At 37.9% G+C, this 19,215-nt stretch overlaps 1 protein-coding gene across 2 annotated transcripts in view; it reads right to left on the minus strand.

Annotated features, from left to right (window-relative positions):
* Nucleotides 1-12,151: 12,151 nt before the first annotated feature.
* The window catches only part of CHD1 (chromodomain helicase DNA binding protein 1), a 53,670-nt gene continuing 46,606 nt past the window's right edge, over nt 12,152-19,215 (minus strand). For both annotated transcript variants that reach the window (XM_079331404.1, XM_079331403.1), the window contains 5 exons: nt 16,808-16,986; nt 14,901-14,997; nt 14,628-14,685; nt 13,506-13,716; nt 12,152-13,295 (listed from right to left, as the gene is read on the minus strand). In XM_079331404.1, the coding sequence (XP_079187530.1) occupies nt 12,932-13,295; nt 13,506-13,716; nt 14,628-14,685; nt 14,901-14,997; nt 16,808-16,986 (909 nt within the window). In that variant the 3' untranslated portion in view covers nt 12,152-12,931. The remainder of the gene's footprint in view (nt 13,296-13,505; nt 13,717-14,627; nt 14,686-14,900; nt 14,998-16,807; nt 16,987-19,215) is intronic.

Below are 19,215 nucleotides of genomic sequence, written 5' to 3' on the forward strand. Positions count from 1 at the left end.
CACAAGTAACAACAACAGCACAATGTGACCACTGGTATTTTAACACAACAGCCAGTCAGCCATTACTGATGCTCTCTGTTTGCTGGCTTTGTCTTAAGCTACCCTTGGATATTAGTGGCTTAGTCAAGAGGGTTTTCTAAGTGTCTTCTAGAGCACTCCTAACCATATGCTAACAGAGCTTCTAATGACAGATGATGGTTTCTTTGGTGGTTGTAGAATCTCACAACTTCCTTAGTAAGCATGTTACAGGACTACAGGGACTGTATGCCTAATCTTTTATTTTGTGTGTACAGAAGGCTCCTAAACAGGGATATTGGAAAAAGAAATAACAGGCTCAATTGCATGTCAAACCAAAATTTCTTTTTTTTTTTCTTCCTGGAAAACCTATCTGGAAGAAAAATCTGTATTGAGCATCTGTTTAAGTGCAGCACATTCAAAGAGTACAATTTTTTGTTCTTTTGGTCAAGTTACAGACCTTCAGTATTGCATTTCCTTTCAGACTGCTGCTGTGCTGCCAGAAACTTATTTCTGTTCTCCTACTTCAGCATGCTAACTACCATGTGTTTGTTTTATGAGTTTTGAGGCTGTGGAAGTGTCTGTTTACTTATATAGCTCCAAAGTGAAGCAAACATTTCTGCAAGCTTTGTACTGCCTAATGAGAGTTTCATTAGTGGACCTGTTTTGAAAAAAAGCCCTGGAGTCTCATGGCTTTCTTCTCTTCTGAGAAGAGACACACAGCACAGTTTAAAATCTTGCCTTTGTTTTCTTCTTTTTTTCGTCTTTTACACTGAAATGTTCATTCTGTTTAATGATACAAATCCTTTTCTGTCTTTGTTCCAGCTAGAAGACTGCTGTCTATACAATGTCCAAATAGGACTAGTAACAATTCCCTTTTTTTAGCAGGTGTTCTGTGTTTTTTACAAGATAAACATTCTCTGTATTGTGCTGCTGCTTTTTTTCAACTGTATTCAAGACAAACAGGGATTGTGGGGATCAATGTTGTCCATTAGATTTTCAGTTCTCATTAATTACTTTTTTATGGAGAGTAAAATAGCCACAGGTCAAGTACAAGTATACAAGTAAATTTGTGGTGCTGATGTAAAACAATTGCATCTGATTTGATTCAGAATTCTTTATGTTTGTAATTAAAGTTTGTTGACATTAAAAGCTGCTATTAGTAAATTAACTGTGAACTGTGAGATTTATCAGTCTTTTTGCAGGGGTATATACTAGAATTCCTTAACTAGATATAAAAATGTATGTCACGTGGGGTGTGCCAATAATTTATTTATAGGAATTATTTTATCCCAGTTTAAAAGCTTAATTTCCACTTCTCTCTACACTGTAACAATAGAAGAATATTCCTTTATGAACACAAAATAGGTACTTGATTTAGCATGTGCTGAGGAGTGGATCTACGTAAGTTTTGTATGGCTAGTTCATGTGTGAGGTATCTAAATCCAAAACTGAGGCACACAGTGCAGCCCTTTCAGCTTGAACCCAGATACTTCTCTGGGTTCTCTAATTCTCTTCTTAATGCAGTAAGCCCCCTTAAATTTTGGCTGCTGAGCAGAGAAGATGGAATCTGTCTTGAGGGTTGTGTCTGCACTGCAGCCAGAGTCACAGGTTTGTCATCTGCCTGGTTTCCTTGCAGGACCTTTGGGGTAGGTGCTTGACTTGCTCATTCATATTTGGCAGATGATGGTGGAGCTGTGTACAGTGTCGTGGGGGGGAGCATTCTGCTGGAGTTTGGGAGAGGCAAGTTGAAACTCCTCTTGGTCTTTAATATCTTGTGAGATTAAGAGCTGGGAGCTGTTACCAAATAAAAACTATTTTGTGGTGTTACAGGCAATGGATACCTTTATCCAGGCTTAGGTCCAAAGGTCTTAGATGCCTCAAAAGAGGCTGGATACTTGAGTGTTTGAGAGGTATTTCACCTAAATTCAGCAACCTAAACCTATAAGCTGCCTCTGTAGTTGGTGGGGTAAATGGCAGCTTGTTAGATTGGATTGCATTATCTTCTGGAAATGCCTATTGTTATTGTCCAGGAGAGGAGGAAACAGCTATTTTAAGTAGCTAGAGTCAGATGAAATTAGTCAGATGCCCTGGTGAGTGCATTTTAAATTCCAGCCTAGCTTCGTACCCAGGGACATGCACAGGAACAAGAGCTGCATTTTCTAATTCTAATCTAATTTTAGGCTGTTGTTGGATGTGTCCTTGCTGCCATTACCATGTAAGTGTTTTACAGAAAGCAAAGCAGTTTCAACAGCTGAGGTTGGCAAAACTCTTACATATCCTGCAGCCATATCATTAATGTGTTTGACTAGAAGGTAAGAGACTGGTATTTGTTTGAATCCCCACTCCAAACTGTGTAAAGGAGATGTGTAAACAAAGGTTTTGTGCCTACTTGGGTGACTGCAATAGTTACCCTACTGGGCTTACCATTTTTATATGGCAGTGATGAAAGAACAAGTTGCTGTCCTTTCTCAGGAAAAGTGTTCCGCTTGGAAGTGTGTGAGACCAGCCTTCAAAGAGATTATTGGAATTGAAGCCATTCCCACTTTCTGTAGGTGGGATATGTCAGAGGAGTAACTTTCTGTAACACTGTCTGTAGAGACATTGCAATGGTGGTAAACCCTTGTGGTCAGGTCAAGTTGAAAAGTCATGTACATCACCTCTAATCCCTTCTGATCTTTGTGGTGCCAGTGGCTGGGCATGACTTGCCTTCACCTCGTTCTTGTTCCTTCAGGTGCTGCCACATTTATCACTCCCTAGCTTGCTTAAAACCCTATGAACTAATTATTTGTAAAAATAAGTTGATCCTCAGCCATGAGAGAGAATTGTTACCAGAACAGGCTTTTTTTTGGAGGAAAAAAAAATTACAATGCTATAGCAATCCCATGAAAAGGCCCTAATCATTAAATTGTGCCTTGCACAGTGGTGTTTGGGATTGTTTGGAATGCTGCCATTTCATAATGATTATTTTTAAATGTGCATGTAATAAAGTCAAAGTCTCACCTTCTTGCAAATGAGATTAACTTTATGTATGTTAAAGAGATCAATAAATAGTCCCATTGGGAAAGCACAAAGAGATAACAATAATTGGTAAACAATAATTTCAGATGTGCCTGGCAGTCACAGCCTTCTGGCCTTTCTCTGCAACTAGTCGAAGTTTCTTGGCCAAAAAGCACAAAATCCTGCAGAGATGACCCTCTGTGCTTGAGTCCTTGAGAGCTTTCCACAACCAGACCTGTCCTTTGACATAAAATTAAAGCCAAAATAGAGCCATTTTCAAAATTGTGTTAGGATGTTGCCCCTGCATTGTCTGCTGAGAGCAAAGTGTGTAGGGAAATCTCTAGTTCTGCACATTTGAGAGTATTTTGCTCTGAGATTTTTCTACATTAGCTATGACAGAGCAAACAGCTGTCAGCAGCTGGAGCATGTTACATGATCTTCTGAACATTTTTCCCTATATAGTTCTACCAAGAAGGATCCATTTCATCCAGTCAGAGATATGAACCAAAAGCAGGGTAAGAGGGAGGATGAAATAAGGAGGTTCACTTCAAAAGTGAAAATCTTACCAGCTCTTTCAATATTAAGAAAAGGTCAGTTGTCTGGTAATTATAATGCAAACCTTTAAAATCAGTGTTCTGTGTAATATATCTGTGGGTAAAAAAATAACAATCAGAACCCTGCAATCTAAAAGCAGTTCATTAGTCCAATGACAGAAAACCCCTCCCAGTTTCAACTTTGTTCAGAGGATAATTATACTGGCTAGCTGAAGTGTCCGTAGTTAAATGGCAATAAATTGGCCTCTGGTGGAGGCCTTAAACCAAAGGCTGCTAACTACAGTGTAATTGTGGATATCATATCATATTATATCATATCATATTCTCAAGGTAACAATTTAAGCACTTTTTTTTACCACTGATTTCCCCTCAGTGGGTTTCTTTATTACATATGTATATGCACATAGAGAGTCTGCTTGATTTTTAGTTTCCAGATACAACTTTCTTACTTATCAGAGCATTCAGTGGTTTAGAGACCAAGACAATCAGGAATTTCTCCATCTTGCCTTTTCACCTCTGTTGCTTATCCATAGTCAGCATTCAGTATCCCACTCCTAAAGGGGGAATACAATTCTTCCATTCTTCACTTATTTCACCCTTACACATAACTTTTGAATAGGGATTATTGTGTATCACCTTTGGCTGAAGCTCTGCATCTTGAATCTCAGACAGTTTCTTTCCTCTGCATGTGACTTCAAAGCTTTGTTTCAAACTCGTAGCAGTCACTGATAGCTGCAGTTTTCTACAAAGGGACAAAGCAATGCTTGTCACTTCCTTACACTGATTGTCTTGTGCTACCAAGGAGCAGCTGAGTTGAAGTTACTATTTCATCTCTAAGTATCCAGCAGTGCCTTCCCACTCTGCACCCACAGATGTATTTTAGCAAGCAAATAAGCACCCTACAAGGAAAATTTCATGTGTGACGTTAACAGAGCCTTGTGTTCTCACTTTTCTTCTCATATTGATTTTCTATCTAGACAGGTTTTCATAATTATTATTGGAAAGTTCCTATTTCTCTACTTCCTTTCTCTGCTTCCTCAGTCATGAAAAAATGAGTTACCACTTTGGATCCAAACATCTAATCTCATTTTAATGTCACTTTAAGGTATGTCTAGAACCTAATTCCTTTCCTCAATTGTGGATCAAAGCAAAACTCATCTCGCCTTAAGGGATTGGAACATCTGGCCCTGTGGCTGGTTCTCGAGTTGGCCAAGCACTGGAGAAGCCTTATCAGCCTCTCCACAGTTCCCCTGTGATCTCCTTTATCCTGACCCAGGTCAGGTAGGGTGTTAGGAGATGTCCTCTGCCCCTCCACAGGGAGCTCCACTGTCACTTGCAACCTTCCCCAGCTGCTCCTGGGGGGACTCAGGAGCTGCCATGGGGGGATGTCCCAGCCCCTCATCTGCTGCTGGGGTACTACATCTCTTTTGTAGGTACAGATCTGCAGGTGGGGCACAATCCCCCAGTGTTTGCCCCCTTCATTTCCAACTCCTCTGTGCATGCCCAGGCTCTGCCTCAAGGGCAGCAGCGTTTCAGACACAGACAAGCTGACACATCCTCATTGCTGTCAGGAGAAAAGATTAGACAAGGTGAGGCACGGGTTAACAAGACTCACAAGACCAATCTGGGCTGTAATGAAGATCAGTAAATTGCTGAAAATACTTTGCTTTTTGTCTGCTTTGCCCTTGTTCATGCCCTTTAAGAGTTTGACAATTCTATCATGGTGTTATCAAAACACATCATAAAACTTCACTTTCTTTTTCTACTAGCTGTAACTTTAGTTCTAAAGGTCTTTTCTTAGATTGTATGATGCTTTATTCTTCTTGTCCCTCTTTCTGATGCTGTAAACTGTACCTGAAATATTAATTTCAATAATAAAGTACATCAGAAACAGCCATGTTTATACCTTTATATTTGTGCTGTAGTCATTATTTTAGAATCTGATTGTTCTTTCAGTGGGAAAACAAAACAGGGCTCACTTCAGTCTGGAAAGACCTGAAGCTAATTATACCAACCATCTAGTTCTCTAAGCTTTAGTTTTGGGATTCATTGCAAGAAGGTTTCTACTCTGGAGCTCAAAATACAGCTAACGTGCATATATTACATTTGAATTAGGTTTGAGACAAATACACAGACTGTAGGAAGCACAAAAATTTTACTATTCACAAAGCTGAAAATTAATACAAATTATGGTTAATTATTACATATTTAAAAGTTAAAACTTAACAGTGATCTGGGAAAAGAAGTCAAGCATATAAAAATATTTCAGGGTGCTGTATTCTTTGACATTACTGACAATTGCTAGCAAGTTTATAGAAATTAGTATTTTTTTACATAATACTGGTCATGTAGATATTTGAAAGTACATTGAACGATAAAAGCATTAAGCTTTCACAGTCATATAAAATTAAAGACAAAACCATGTGGAAAAATTCACAGTGATAGTCCAAGAAGGAGACACAGGAGTCCTGTAACTTTATTCAAATAAAGGGAGAAGCCATGGGGCATTTCCCCTGGAGTCCCTGAAAGTGTTGGGGAAAGCAGCCACCTTATTACCCTAAATTCCCAGCCATATCTTTACAAACTTTAATTATAATTGATTTAATATTTCCTTCCTGAGTCTTCTTTGGTTTTGCAATTATTCACAGTGACATAATTGTGTCCTTTAGCCATTTCTGGGTCAGAAGGCTTGACCACCACCTTGATTGCATGCTGAATGAACTGCACTAAGCAGGGTATCATGCATGGTAAAAAATTAGAGTTGCTATAGCACATAAAAGGAAAAATAGCATTTGTGTAACCCACAGTCCACCAGGTAACCATGAAACCACGTCCCATTACCCTACTTTCCATGTTTGGGCTGGTGCATGAGCTAATTGTATTATTTCCTTTTCTACCTGTTTTACACTTTTCTGTTGTCATACGTTTGCAAACTGCAGTTTCAGTCCTTATCTTTCCACTAACTCCCCCTTCTTCTGTTATTAGATTATGTTCCTCATCTGAGTGGATTGGTCAGCAAGAAGGTCAAGGGCTGTAGCTGTCTGCTTGGTTATTATTTCAAAGACAGTTTGTAACCTAATTATCTAGCTACAATTATAAATGGGTTCTCTGGCACCTGATATTGACTCATTAGGATTCCAAGTGGCTGGTCCATAGTGCTGTGGCCATTAATCCTTTGCCTGCTTTTGGGTGCACCTCCAGCCAGGGATGTGTCAATTGATTGCTTTTCTGTAGTTAAATCATAATATGCTATGATTCCTAACTGATTTCCCTGAATTTGTGGTAGCAAAAAATCCCCAGCAGTCTAATACAGGATATATGACATATCCCTGACCAGTTTGGAGTAACTTGGGATAATTACATTGGCCTCAAATCCAACAATGCCCTTTCAAGGCCCACATTCCATTGGCAAAAGGGCCTTCCCACCCTTTGCCAACAATTTGTGGGTCAAAATATAACTTGTTTCCAGGGCCCAGCAGTACTCCAACAATAGTTGTCATACTGCAAGAGCCACAGTATTTGCATTTCCAGGCTCCCAAGTGGGAGTTTCCATTTACAGCTACATCCCCAAGCTGTTTGGTTTGGTTTGGACCAGAACTCACTAAAATGGGTTTGAGTTCTGTTCTGACGTTGCCACTTCCATTGAAAATCATGGACAACATGCATTTTACTAGTAAAATTTTCTTGGGGGCAGCTTCAAAAGTGGTGTTCAGAAAACCTGTCCCTCTCTAATGCTTTACAGCCTTCAACATTCCTGCAAAAAGTGTGGTAGGATCATTTCACTTAGTTTCCATTAGTGAGCTTAACGTGCATTTGACTCCATCTGCCTCAATATTTAGAGCTATCACAAGGAAGGCAACTGGGGGCCCAGCTGTCATCGAAGGATATCCATTTATCCCAAAGATAAAGTCTATTCATTTTACAATGTATTCATTTAATTAAAACAAAATGAGGAAGGCTGCACTGTAAAAGATAACACATCAGATGAAGGCTCTGTTTTAAAAACTTACCCAGAACGTGCTGGAAGGTGATCTGTTATGGTAGCTCACCTCTCCAGTCACTGGCAGAGGCATTTGAAAGGAAGAATACAGTTTTAAAACACCAAACTAGAGTGCTGTGCTTCATGCTCTTTTCCTTTTCCTTTAAATCTCTCCTGTGCATGTTTCCCTCCAGCATTATGGTTAATGAATAATTCCAACCTTCAGATGTATTTATTTGGAATTTGACATTGCTTACTGAACACTTAGTGTCTTGGAAAGTAGTTCTCCAGCTCCGTTTACTTTCATGACATGAAAATAATGGAGTTAAATCTCACCCTTCCAGATTTTATAGTTTTGACAGAATTCTGTGAGGTAGAATTACAGTTTTGTATTCTAGATGTTTTGAAACTGACCTCCTGCTGCTTGTGTTCTGGATAGAGAATTCACCTGCAATTTCATTACAAGAAGAGTATCATCAACCTTCCCAAGTGAAATTTAGTTAAAATGTAAACTAGAAAGTTGTCTCTGATTTTAACAACTTCTTTGCAAGCAGTACCAAAAAGAGATGGAACAGTAAGTTCTGGACAAAAAGACTAAAGGGCATTTAAGGCTGTGCAGCTGTATCAGGCTTTATTATGGATACTCTGTGCCATGGTAAGAGTTTTATGAGCTGCTCAGTCATTGACTGCATTTCACACAAGACTGAAAGAGAATTATGATCATTGTGTGCTTACACAATGACAGTTTGAAGTTCACTGTGCTCCTCAGTGATTAAAGAGAATGTCAGTGTCATTTGGTCTGTACAACACAGGTAGCCACTTATCAATGCTAGAATTAGGGAAACCCACATCCAGTAGTTAATTTTAAGTGATGAGTGAGATTACTTTCCAAATGCTTCAGTTAATGTGGGGAAAAGACAGTATGCAGCAAATACTAGCTCTGTTGCAAATAAACCCTGTGGAGGTCTAATAGCACTGCAGTAATAAAAGATCTCATTATTTCCTCTCATGTGATCAGTGCCACTTGATTCTCTGCCATGATTTCTGAGTGTTTATTTTCAGAGAAGATAGACTTGTCTGATAAAAAACCTATGTAAAATAAGTAATATGTAATGTTCAGCTGTGTTACTCAGGCTTCAGCCTCAGCGCTTTAACTCAATATAGATCTAAAGTTTATATGTCAAAACGTCTCAGAAGTCTTGCAGCAGCAATTTCCAAAGTCTTCAAGAAACAAAAGGATGAAGTTGTGGGGTGGGAATTTAGGGATGTAAAACTAGGTGCACTCAGTACCAGGTGGGGTTTGGACACAAGTTTGAATAGCAAGCAGCAGAGGGACTTGCAGCACTCTGGGGCACCATTTCCTTCAGTCACCTATCTGGCATCCAGAAATACGCCCTCACCTGACTCTCAGCAAAGCTTTATTTTTATTTTTATTTTTTTTACTTTCATTGGGATCAACTGTGGTAATGCCTCAATCTCAACAGTAGTTTTTGAATAGGTTTATGAAGATAATTTGAAAAGCAGAATTATTTTGTTTTGCAAGGTTCAGAAATATTTTCTGATCAACAGGACAACATCAATTCTTACATCTGTATGCAATTTAACAATCACCAGTAAATTTCGTCTTTTATCCCAAAGCAATTTTTCACTTGCTTTAAAAATACAAAAAAATAAAATAATTACCAATAAATTGGTAGGGCTATGGGCCTGAAAAATACATGCTAGAAATATTGGTTTTGTATTGGCCATATCCAAATATACCATGGGAGTTTAAGGATAGGTGGACCAGAAGGTACTTACCATTTCTCAGGTGTTCTCCAATTATATCTTAAGATAGGTAAATGGAATACAGAGGAAAGTAACAAGCCTAAGAAATGAACAATTAATTCCATTAATCTTCCCTTCATTCTGCTCCTGTCAGCATCCCACAGAACTGTATTTCTTAGCTACTGCTTCCAGACTGTTTCACAATAAAAGACTCGGCATAATATTTTAAGAATAAAACTGAAATTTCAGGAGCAGCCACACTAGTTTGTCAGAAGAATGAAGACATAAAGTGACAACACTACATACCTGTCCCAACAGTTCAGTAAAACAAACCTTGTTTGGTACAAATGGATAACTCATACCAGGTATTACTGATTTTAACATCATTTACTACTCTCTCACAGAAACAATAAATTGTCTACATTGATTTCTGTGTAATTCCTAAGCAATGGTGGGGTAATTTCCTACCAAAAAGAGCTATTGTCACTCAGCACAACGCTAGGCTTAACACTGGAGATGGAAACAGATCCTTAAAACTGTTTTGCTACCAGAGTACTTCCCTGGGATTTTCTATTTTAAGTGGAGCCCTGCAGCTACACAATTAGGGCTGTAAAACTGACAAAATACATTTGTGGATACCAAACTATCACACAGGGTAAAACAAGCCAATCAAGCTTCAAAAAGGGCATCAAAGATATTTATCCTAGGGAGTTGGTGTCTCAGAGGGAGATCAGGGCACACTTGTGTCATGTTACCACCACAGGAACTGCCACCCTTCAGGGCTTGGTGCCCCAGTCTTTGGCAAGTCCTGTTGATTGTGGTGAAAGACTCTCAGAAACTGTCTGGATGCTGCTCAGACACCATCACATATGCATGGAAGATCAAAATAGGGGAAAACACAGAGTAACTGTGAGCAGGCAAATGATAACATCACCACCCTTAACAACTAAGAGCAACTAGATATGCATTTCTCTGTCCTTAAAACTTTCAGAGCAGCAATACAGTTTTTAATCAGCTTTTTCATACTTAACAACAGTCTGCTCTTTTTTGGGTAGTGCTGGGAATGGTAGACTAGAAGTATGGAACAGGATGAAGATGGGAGTATTAGACTTCCATGCAGGGTAGACAGAATGCCTAGGCCTTTATTAACAGCCATATGAGGACTTGTCTTGCAATGCTCAGAATTCTTACTTCCCAAAATCTTTAACAGGCAGGCAACATTAGTATATAATATTCAGAACTGGACACACTCCTTTAAGTCTTTTCATTACAAATAAGCAAAGGAAGGATCAAATCTACATTTAGATTGAATGATAAATGGCTTATTTGCAGAGGATATGGGTTTGAAAAGTAAGGTCCACCAGAACAGGCCTTACCAGCAATGAGGGTAATTTCCATCACCAAATTTCAAACACTTAAAACATAATGGAAATCAGAGGGAAAAAAAAATTTAAACTATTGCAAATGTGATGTGTGTGTCTGTAAATATGACTGAATAAGTTAGTTACAAAGCATAACTGGACTAATTCTCAAAGATCCACATCATCAAAGCCACCAAGGATATCAGAGACCTGAGGCAAAAATGTACAGATCAACCATGACACGTGAGGCCACAGTGGCCTCTCAGCCACACACAAGGAGAACCAGCTCCATGGGAATGCCCTGTCTGCCTCCAGGATGCAGCTGTGTGCTTCACAGCAAGGAAGGGGCTGGAGATGCTCCAAATTCTAGGTTTCCACCCTTGGAAGTGGAATGTGCAAGGTACACATGAACAACCTTATCAGACTGTGCTGCCTAAAAACTGTTCAACAATCAAGCTTGAAAGCAGAACCACTCAAACCCCTCAGATCCTGTGAAGATGAAAAGTCAAGAAACGGAGCAGTATTAATTAACCAACTCTCAGTCTATACTAAATGAGCTCAATACTTAATGTGCAGCAACTGTGCCCACAGTAAGATCCTCAGAGATACTCTGTGGACAGATTGTGGTTCTATGGTAATGCTTTAATACAATCCTGCTTACCTGCAAAAAATACTCCTCATTGCAGGAGCAGAGAAAAACTGGAGGAGCAGATGTAGCTCCTGCCACAAGTTGCCATGCTAAGTACCTTCTCTATTTATCACAGGGATTAAAATACAGATCTTTTAATGTTTTTATGGTAAACCTGGGGAAAAGTAACACTGCACAGAAAAACACAGCAGAAAACTACAAGACCCACATGTCCTTTTAGTTTAAATTTAATTTTTCAGATAGAAGTTATCTATGTACAATCAGTGTGCATTGTAACAATTCTGTCAATAAAGTCATAATTCAAATCTTCTAAAATATTAACTACCTGCATAGCACATTTGACATTATTGCCCATGTTGAAGAGGGAACATATGAATTTACAATTAATTTTGATTGATTTGGATACTGAAGTGTTCAGGTATTTTACACACTTCCTTTAAAACCAATGCACCTGAAAAGCTTTCCAGAGCACAGTTTAGCTAGATATTTCTTACCATTTCATTACAAACAATCACAACACCAACAGTTTAATATGGAAAAAAGACCCACCCAAAAAAACACACCCAAAACCCCCCAAACAAACAAACAAACCAACCAACCAGCAAAAGACCCAAAAAACCCCACCAAAAACCCCCCACACAAACTCTACCAACCCAACAATAAAAAAACCCATAAAACAAAACAAAACAAAAAAAAAAACCCCAAAACAAAACAAAAATCCCAACAAAACCACAAACTAAAACATGTATCTAAAGTATCCAAAAAAGGGAGCACTAAATATTGGAATAAAGTTCCCTTTCCCCATTTTTACATTCTGAACAGTGACTCCATCAAAATCTTTTATTGAAACATGTAAGTACACTGATTTTGTTTCATAATTGTGACAAGAAGTCCTGAGTTGTTGGGGAAAGGAACAGTCAAAAAAAGGCCTGAGGGGGCAAAAAGCTCATTTAATAAATTTACAACAATTTACAGCCATGTTTGTGTTTCGCTTTTTTTTATTATTATTTGTTTGTTTTGTAAAAAGGCATTGTAACTGATCACAAACAGGACAAATTCTGGCTATTTTACAGTTATAGGTACAGAATTTAAATATTCAAGCTTGTGATGAAAAGCGGCAAGGTGGTCGCAGTGTACAATGTAAACAAGTAGCTTTGGAAAGTGAACAAAGTCCTTGAGAGTTCTTTACTAAGAAAAAAAAAAAAAAATATTTTCCCCATTCCCTCCTGAAATATGAGCACAGGTCAGTGTTTAAAAGTTCGTTTACAAACATAACTTAAAACATTATCAGCCTCAAACCACTTTGACATGAAGAGTTTCATAGTAAGATCCAGTCTGAATTGGGCAGTGTTGAGGTCCCTGTAAAAGTAAACATCTTCCATTTCTTTAAAAAAAGTGCCACAGCATTTGCAGCACAGTGCAGCATAAACTTTAAATACAAAAATATTTTTCTTCTGTTGGGATAATAGACCTTGCATCCTGGAAAGAAGTAACAATACTGCTACCGATAGAATATCCCGTCTGTATCTTTCAAGTCATGTAAGGCAATTACTGTGTTAATTTACTGTATATGGCTAAAAGAAGGTCCAGAAAATATCAGTCTTTGTTATGTTTTCCGGCTACTCCACGTATGTTCAGGCGTACTTTTGTGATCTGATGAATGTTCAAATGGAGATCTGTGACCTAGGGGAGATCTTGAACCATAAGGAGACCTTTGATCCAGTGGTGACCTTGGGCCACTACCCGAAGCTCTGTGGTCCATTTGCCAGTCTGAGTGGTACCTGTAATCTCTGGGAGATTTATGATGGCTGTACTCAGAAGAGGAACGGTGATCCGAATGTATCCTGTGGTCTGAGTGGGAACGGTGATCCGAATGAACCCGGCTGTCTTTCAGACTCCCTTCCAGGCTTGACCTGTGGTCTCTGCTCCTGTAGTCGTCTAACTTTCTATGTTTACTATCACTGTAGTATCTAAAAAATAAGAACTCGTTTGTATTAGATTTACTGGTAACACATCAAGAGCCACAATTATGTAAAACTGTGACAGAACTGCATTAGATAAAGATCACTGCTGCAATTTTGTGTTAATCAGAAAAAATTGTTCGGTGCTTCCTAACAAGCATAACTAGAAAAACGCGAAGGGAATTCTGACGAGACATCAAAATTGCTCAAGAAACTCACCTGCTGTCTTGTTTGTAGTGATCCCAGTCTCTGTGATCTTTTCCATTGCTGAAGGCTGAATAGGGCCTTTTCCTGGAGTCGCTTTTCTTGTAAGCATCTCCCTGATGCCTGTCTTTGTGATGATCATGGTATTGTGACAGATGTCTTTCAGAGGAGTAGCTGTCCCTGCTACTGTCATCATGGTTTGTATTCTCCTTCAGCCTTTCCACATCTGTTTAATAAAGGAGAGGTGAAAAGGAAGTATGGTAACATCTTTACTTCACTTAATTCATACAACACTTCTACCTGTCAGCTGTAAACCAGTATGAAAGGGACATAATTTAAAAGAAACAATATCTAAATAGCTGAAAATCAAATGTACTAATGCCAGTGAACAGAAGAAAACCTCAGAATTAAGATGAAAGCAAGCTACAATATAGATGCGTAGAACTTGGAAACTGAACTTCTAAACCTCTCCCTCCATTCAGTCTATGAAGCTCAGTGTCCAAATGAGCAGGGAGTAGAGGACAGCTTCAGTAGAGCAATTTTATATAGACTGGCAGCAACTTCCTCTCTAAGAAGGAGAGGACTCAGTACGAGTAACAGTTTTAAAGATAAACCTCGTTAGCAAAAGAATTTCAGTGGTGATTGTTGAGTTTAAGTCCATGACAATATACTTGAAGGTTCAGTAACAGCAGATTAAAAAAAGCACTATAGATAAAAAGGCGAGTGTGGGAACATGTGGGGAAAAAACAAACAGCCAGTGTTATTGACAACAGTAAGAAAGCCCCTCTAACTAATGACAGACTGTGACTGACTAATAAACTGCTTTCTTACACCATAATAACGCTGCAACAGCTACAAAGTCACAGAATTTCTGAGTTTACAGGTTTTAAGTAGACCTCTTGCCTGTCCAGAATGTAACACAAAAATTGTTTCTTAATTTTTTGAAATGATGCTCAAATAACCTGGTAAGTACTCTGCACTCTGCTGGATTTCACCAGCAAATTAGTGAAGCTTTTCAAATTAGCCTGTCTCTGTGGTATTTAACTGTGTGGAAAACAGACCCAGGAGACATGTGAAATGCAATAAACATGAATTCTTAAGGTATTTAACACAAGAATATACTTAAAAGTTACTTACCTGGATTTCTAATTACATGTGTATTCACATTGCTGCTAATATTCTGATCGTTGTGTTGCTGAAAAAGACAAGTACATTGGTAAATGGACTTATTAGTAAATCCCAAAGTTCATTTGAATACATTGGAAAAATACCCTAACAAGTGAGACTACTGCAAACACAAATACTAGATTGAAGTGTATTTCCATGCTCTTTATCATCCTTTATATCTAGTAAAAGTTATAATAATTAAAATATGTATTTGTGTATTTTGAAAGGATGTGAAAATATTACCTGAGATTCTTGACGTTTTTTGATTGCATGTTTATACAATTTGTGCAGCTTTCTGGCATCAAATTCTGTAAACTTAGAGACAAAAATCCACAAATTTCTGAGGAAGAAGAAAAGAGAAGTTGTAATTACTCTTTAATTTTCTTTTCCTTGTAGAAGAACATGGATTTGACTCAAATTATTTGAACATTGCTCAGTAAATCTGAAATGCTACATAGTATTGCCTACTTGCACAACAATGTTATACAGCTGTAAATAAAACATTTATAAGATTGATTCTACTAGCAATTTTTCACTTATTAATATTTATCATAAGTACTTCAGAGTGTGAAGTGCTTGGACACATTAGTAGCACTAATAAGAATTATGTTAATTTTTTGTGAAATGCTTATTAAAACCATAGCTATCAGTTTATATTTATCTTCTAAATTTTTTTTTTTTTAATTCTGAGCATTTACCAGTCTGTAAATAAAAAACTTAAGTATGCCAAGGAAGTAAAAATTCTTTCAAACTTGAAATCTCTTACAGCATTAAGACACTTGACCAGCAAACCTTATTATATTAAACCATCAGCAAGAGACTTTGAAAGTCTGGTCAAGTCTTTTGAAACCAAGTAGGAACTGTGAAAGAGAATGGAAGTCTCAGGATAATAAATCTCTGCCTAAGCTGTGCTTGAAGGAACCAAAAAAGAACAAATTAAGCCTTTTGCTGTCAAGATGCCAAAATTCTGAAGAAAACTTTTCCTTCCATGATCACAGGTAAAGTTTTCTTAACAGATACTGATTTTTTTAAGTGAAATTTGTAGGTGGCATGCTTAGAAGAGTCTACAGAATAACACTGTACAAAAATATTTGAAGTGTGGAGGTTCAGGAAGCAAAAACATGCTCCTTCAATGTGATTATTCAAACATGGTAATTTCCGTCCAGAAGTTTGTGTAAGTAAGCAACCAGTCAATGGTGTGTCTAATGAGACCATTCTAACTTAATATAATCTACACTACTTCCTATCAAATATAGCTGAAATATCTGTTTTTTTTAATCTACACATGATATTATAGCATTATTATGAATAACAGCTCTATTACTTTGCTTAAAATAATAATAAATGTACCAAAATGGAAGATATGGATCTTGGTTTTGTATCTCCCTAGTATTTTCAAGTAAAGGAAGTAAAATCAGCAGAAGCCCATTACACTAACAGAATTCTCCAAGAAAATGCAACGTTTAAGAACTGGATATATATAATCACAGGATTTATTTTCAAGCATAAAGATATCAAGTGAACATCCTGAAAATGTTTGTCAAATTGCTTTAAGAACTTATCAAAGAAATATAAGACCAGTATTTTTTCTTAGTTCTTTTCATATTGTCACGTGGTGTAGATGCAAACTCTTCCCTCACTTTAAGTGCATCTGAGTACATGATGATAAATACTTTTATCAAGTTGTAGTTATTACATAATACGTAATGTAATTTTAGAGTACATTTAAAAAAGAATAAAGAATTCTACAACTTTGAATTATACATTCAACACAATTTTAGAACTGTGTATTTTCAACAGGAATTATTAAAAAACCTTAAACGACCTGAAGTTGAAAAACCAGATCTTTAAAGGTAAGAATGGTTTTGACTAAACACAGTGGTACACTGTGACCAGTACCCAGCATCTGCTGTCAGTGTTAAGCAGAGAGAAGTCTTCACCCTCTGGACAAAATACAGAACTCTGCATCAAGGTCTAAAGTCAATCCATTACAGGTCATAACAATGTATAATCACCTCTTTATAGAGCCCTATTTAAAACAGCAGAAAGATATAAGAAAGGGGGAACAATAAATAACTAGACCCCATTCTTCTCAATGGAACCAATTGCAGATTTCCCTTTTTCAAGTAAAACCTGAGAAAATAACTCACTTTCTCCACTGTTTAATTTGTTCAGGATTTGTGTACTCCTTTAGACATTCAGTAATATGATCCCCAATTTTGATAAGACACTGTCTAGTATGTTCCAGCTGTTCTCTTTCAGAAAGGCCCTTCTCTGGTCGATCCAGCTGTTTCAATGCTGCCTTGACAGGCCTCATTCTTTCCTTGCACTGTAAAATAGAAAAAAATGAATGTATCAATTCAAAAGAAAGATTTATTCTAAAGCATGACCCACCTTTTACTGTGATATATAACCACAGGTAAAGACAATATTGTCAGAAGTTAAATGAAATGCAAGACTTCCTCACAGATTTTAAAAAAGTTTTACATGTTTCTTTTGGAATATTATCAATCCAATCGAAAATTAATTTCTCTATGAAAGCATTAGATGGCATAAGATACATGTATCAAGGTGTAGAAGGTGCTAGTGTGTATGTCTCAAGCACCAGATAGCTGTGAGCTATAGGCCACTTTTCTTCTGTTCAAAACCCTCTGCTGTGGGCTTATATGGCAGGTCAGGGACTAACATACTGATTTTCATTCCAAGTGTGTAATTTACTAATAAAACTTCGTAAGCTTTTGCAGATCCTCTCACTTTTGTTGCTCCTTTCTCTCTCAAGCATCCAAGACTCTAGGGTGATGCTTTCCCCTTAAGGGTGGGATACCACAGTAGGATTTGAGAAAGCACTAGTTTAATATACAGGATTTCTGAGGAAAAGGACTTACCTCCCAGATCATTAAACCCAGCCTTTGACTGAACACCACCATTCCCATTAAGCTATATCAAGGCCCACGTCCAGTTGCTCTTTCAAACACTTCCAGGCACAGTGACTCTATCTCCTCCCTGAGCACGCTGTTCACTCTGAACCACTCTTTCACTGATGAAATTTTTCCTTTAATCCAACATAAACCTCCCCTGAAACAACCTGTCTCTCCTTGCACTATCAGTGGTTCCCTGGGAACAGACCTCATTCCCATCTGGTACAACCTGCTACCAGGCAGCTGTAGAGACTGATAGTCTCCCCTGACCCTCCTTTGGGCTCAAAAACCCCAGATTCCTCAGCCACTCCTCGTAACACTTGTGCTCCAGACCCTTCCCCAGCTCCATTCCCTTCTCTGGACTCACTCTGGCACCAAGATGTCATTTCAGAACTGAGTGGCCCAGAACTGAACACAGCACTTGAGATGTGGCTGCAGGAATGGCTAAATTAGCCACAGATAAAGAGTGGTGCACTCTTGAATTTTCATTATTTTGAATCCAGTGTTTTAATAATAAATCCAGATGCAGTTGGCCTGCTTTAAATTGCAGACTCTTGCTCACTCATACACTGAACTCCAATAGCATGGTAAACATGACATGCATTTCCTCCTTGTCTCCATGGGCATCAGTTAAGTCTGAACAGCATTCCTGTTTGAAAGTGCAGTTAAATATGTTTAATTAGACTGCACCTGACCATGGCATAATGATAAACACCAATCACCTCCTTCCCCCATTCTTCCCCACTACATGCTACCAAACCTAGGAAAACCAAACAAGTACCTGGAATGGAATGGAATGAAATGGAATATCACCATTACCAGGTATATCTAGGGACACTCAGAGGAGATCAGAAACATATAACTGCACATAGAAATCAAATGATTTTCTGTCATAGGCCACACAGACATATTCATTTGACTCACTCAAGGTCTATGCTAAAAACACATGTGAATTACTTGGATTGTTTAGAATAAATCCATGGACACTAACTGCCACATTCAAGAGAATCCTACTGGCATTGTCACAGCCAGCACCCACAGACTTGGCTGGCAAAAACACATCTGCTGAAATGTGAATGACAAAACAATCACAGCTGTTCAAAGTAACTCACACTTTTCCAGAGGCCTCAGCCAACCTGTAAAACTTCATATAAATTGTGCATATGCATTTTTTAAAAAATGTTAATTCCATTTTTGTAAGCAGTAGGGATTAAACAGAATTCATTTGGTGTCAGAGACATTACCTCAGCAAGATATTTCTAAGAGCATTAGCATTGTTTCTTCCTGTGTTCACTAACTAAAGTCTCCTATACTTCAGCAGGGAATTGCTGAAACTAAGTTTTTCTTGCTGCCTTACAAAGAAGAAAAGCATATATGATATGGTGAAGCCGAAAACTTCATCAATTCCAACTACATTCATTCACATCTGCTCTTTAAGATGCAGGATATGCACATGATTCTTGAGGATAAATCTTTATAGAGTTTATATTCTCAACCTATTAATCCTACAAACTACTGGGTAAGTTTTTCTATCATCCCGCATAAATACCGTAAATAGTCAAAATATAACTGCTAGAACAAAATCAAAAATTATTTCAGTGCACTGTCAATAACATTAACAGATCCGAGACTCTGCAAAA

The sequence above is a fragment of the Erithacus rubecula genome (genome assembly GCF_903797595.1).
Source record: "Erithacus rubecula genome assembly, contig: SUPER_Z_unloc_3, whole genome shotgun sequence".
NCBI lineage: Eukaryota > Metazoa > Chordata > Aves > Passeriformes > Muscicapidae > Erithacus > Erithacus rubecula.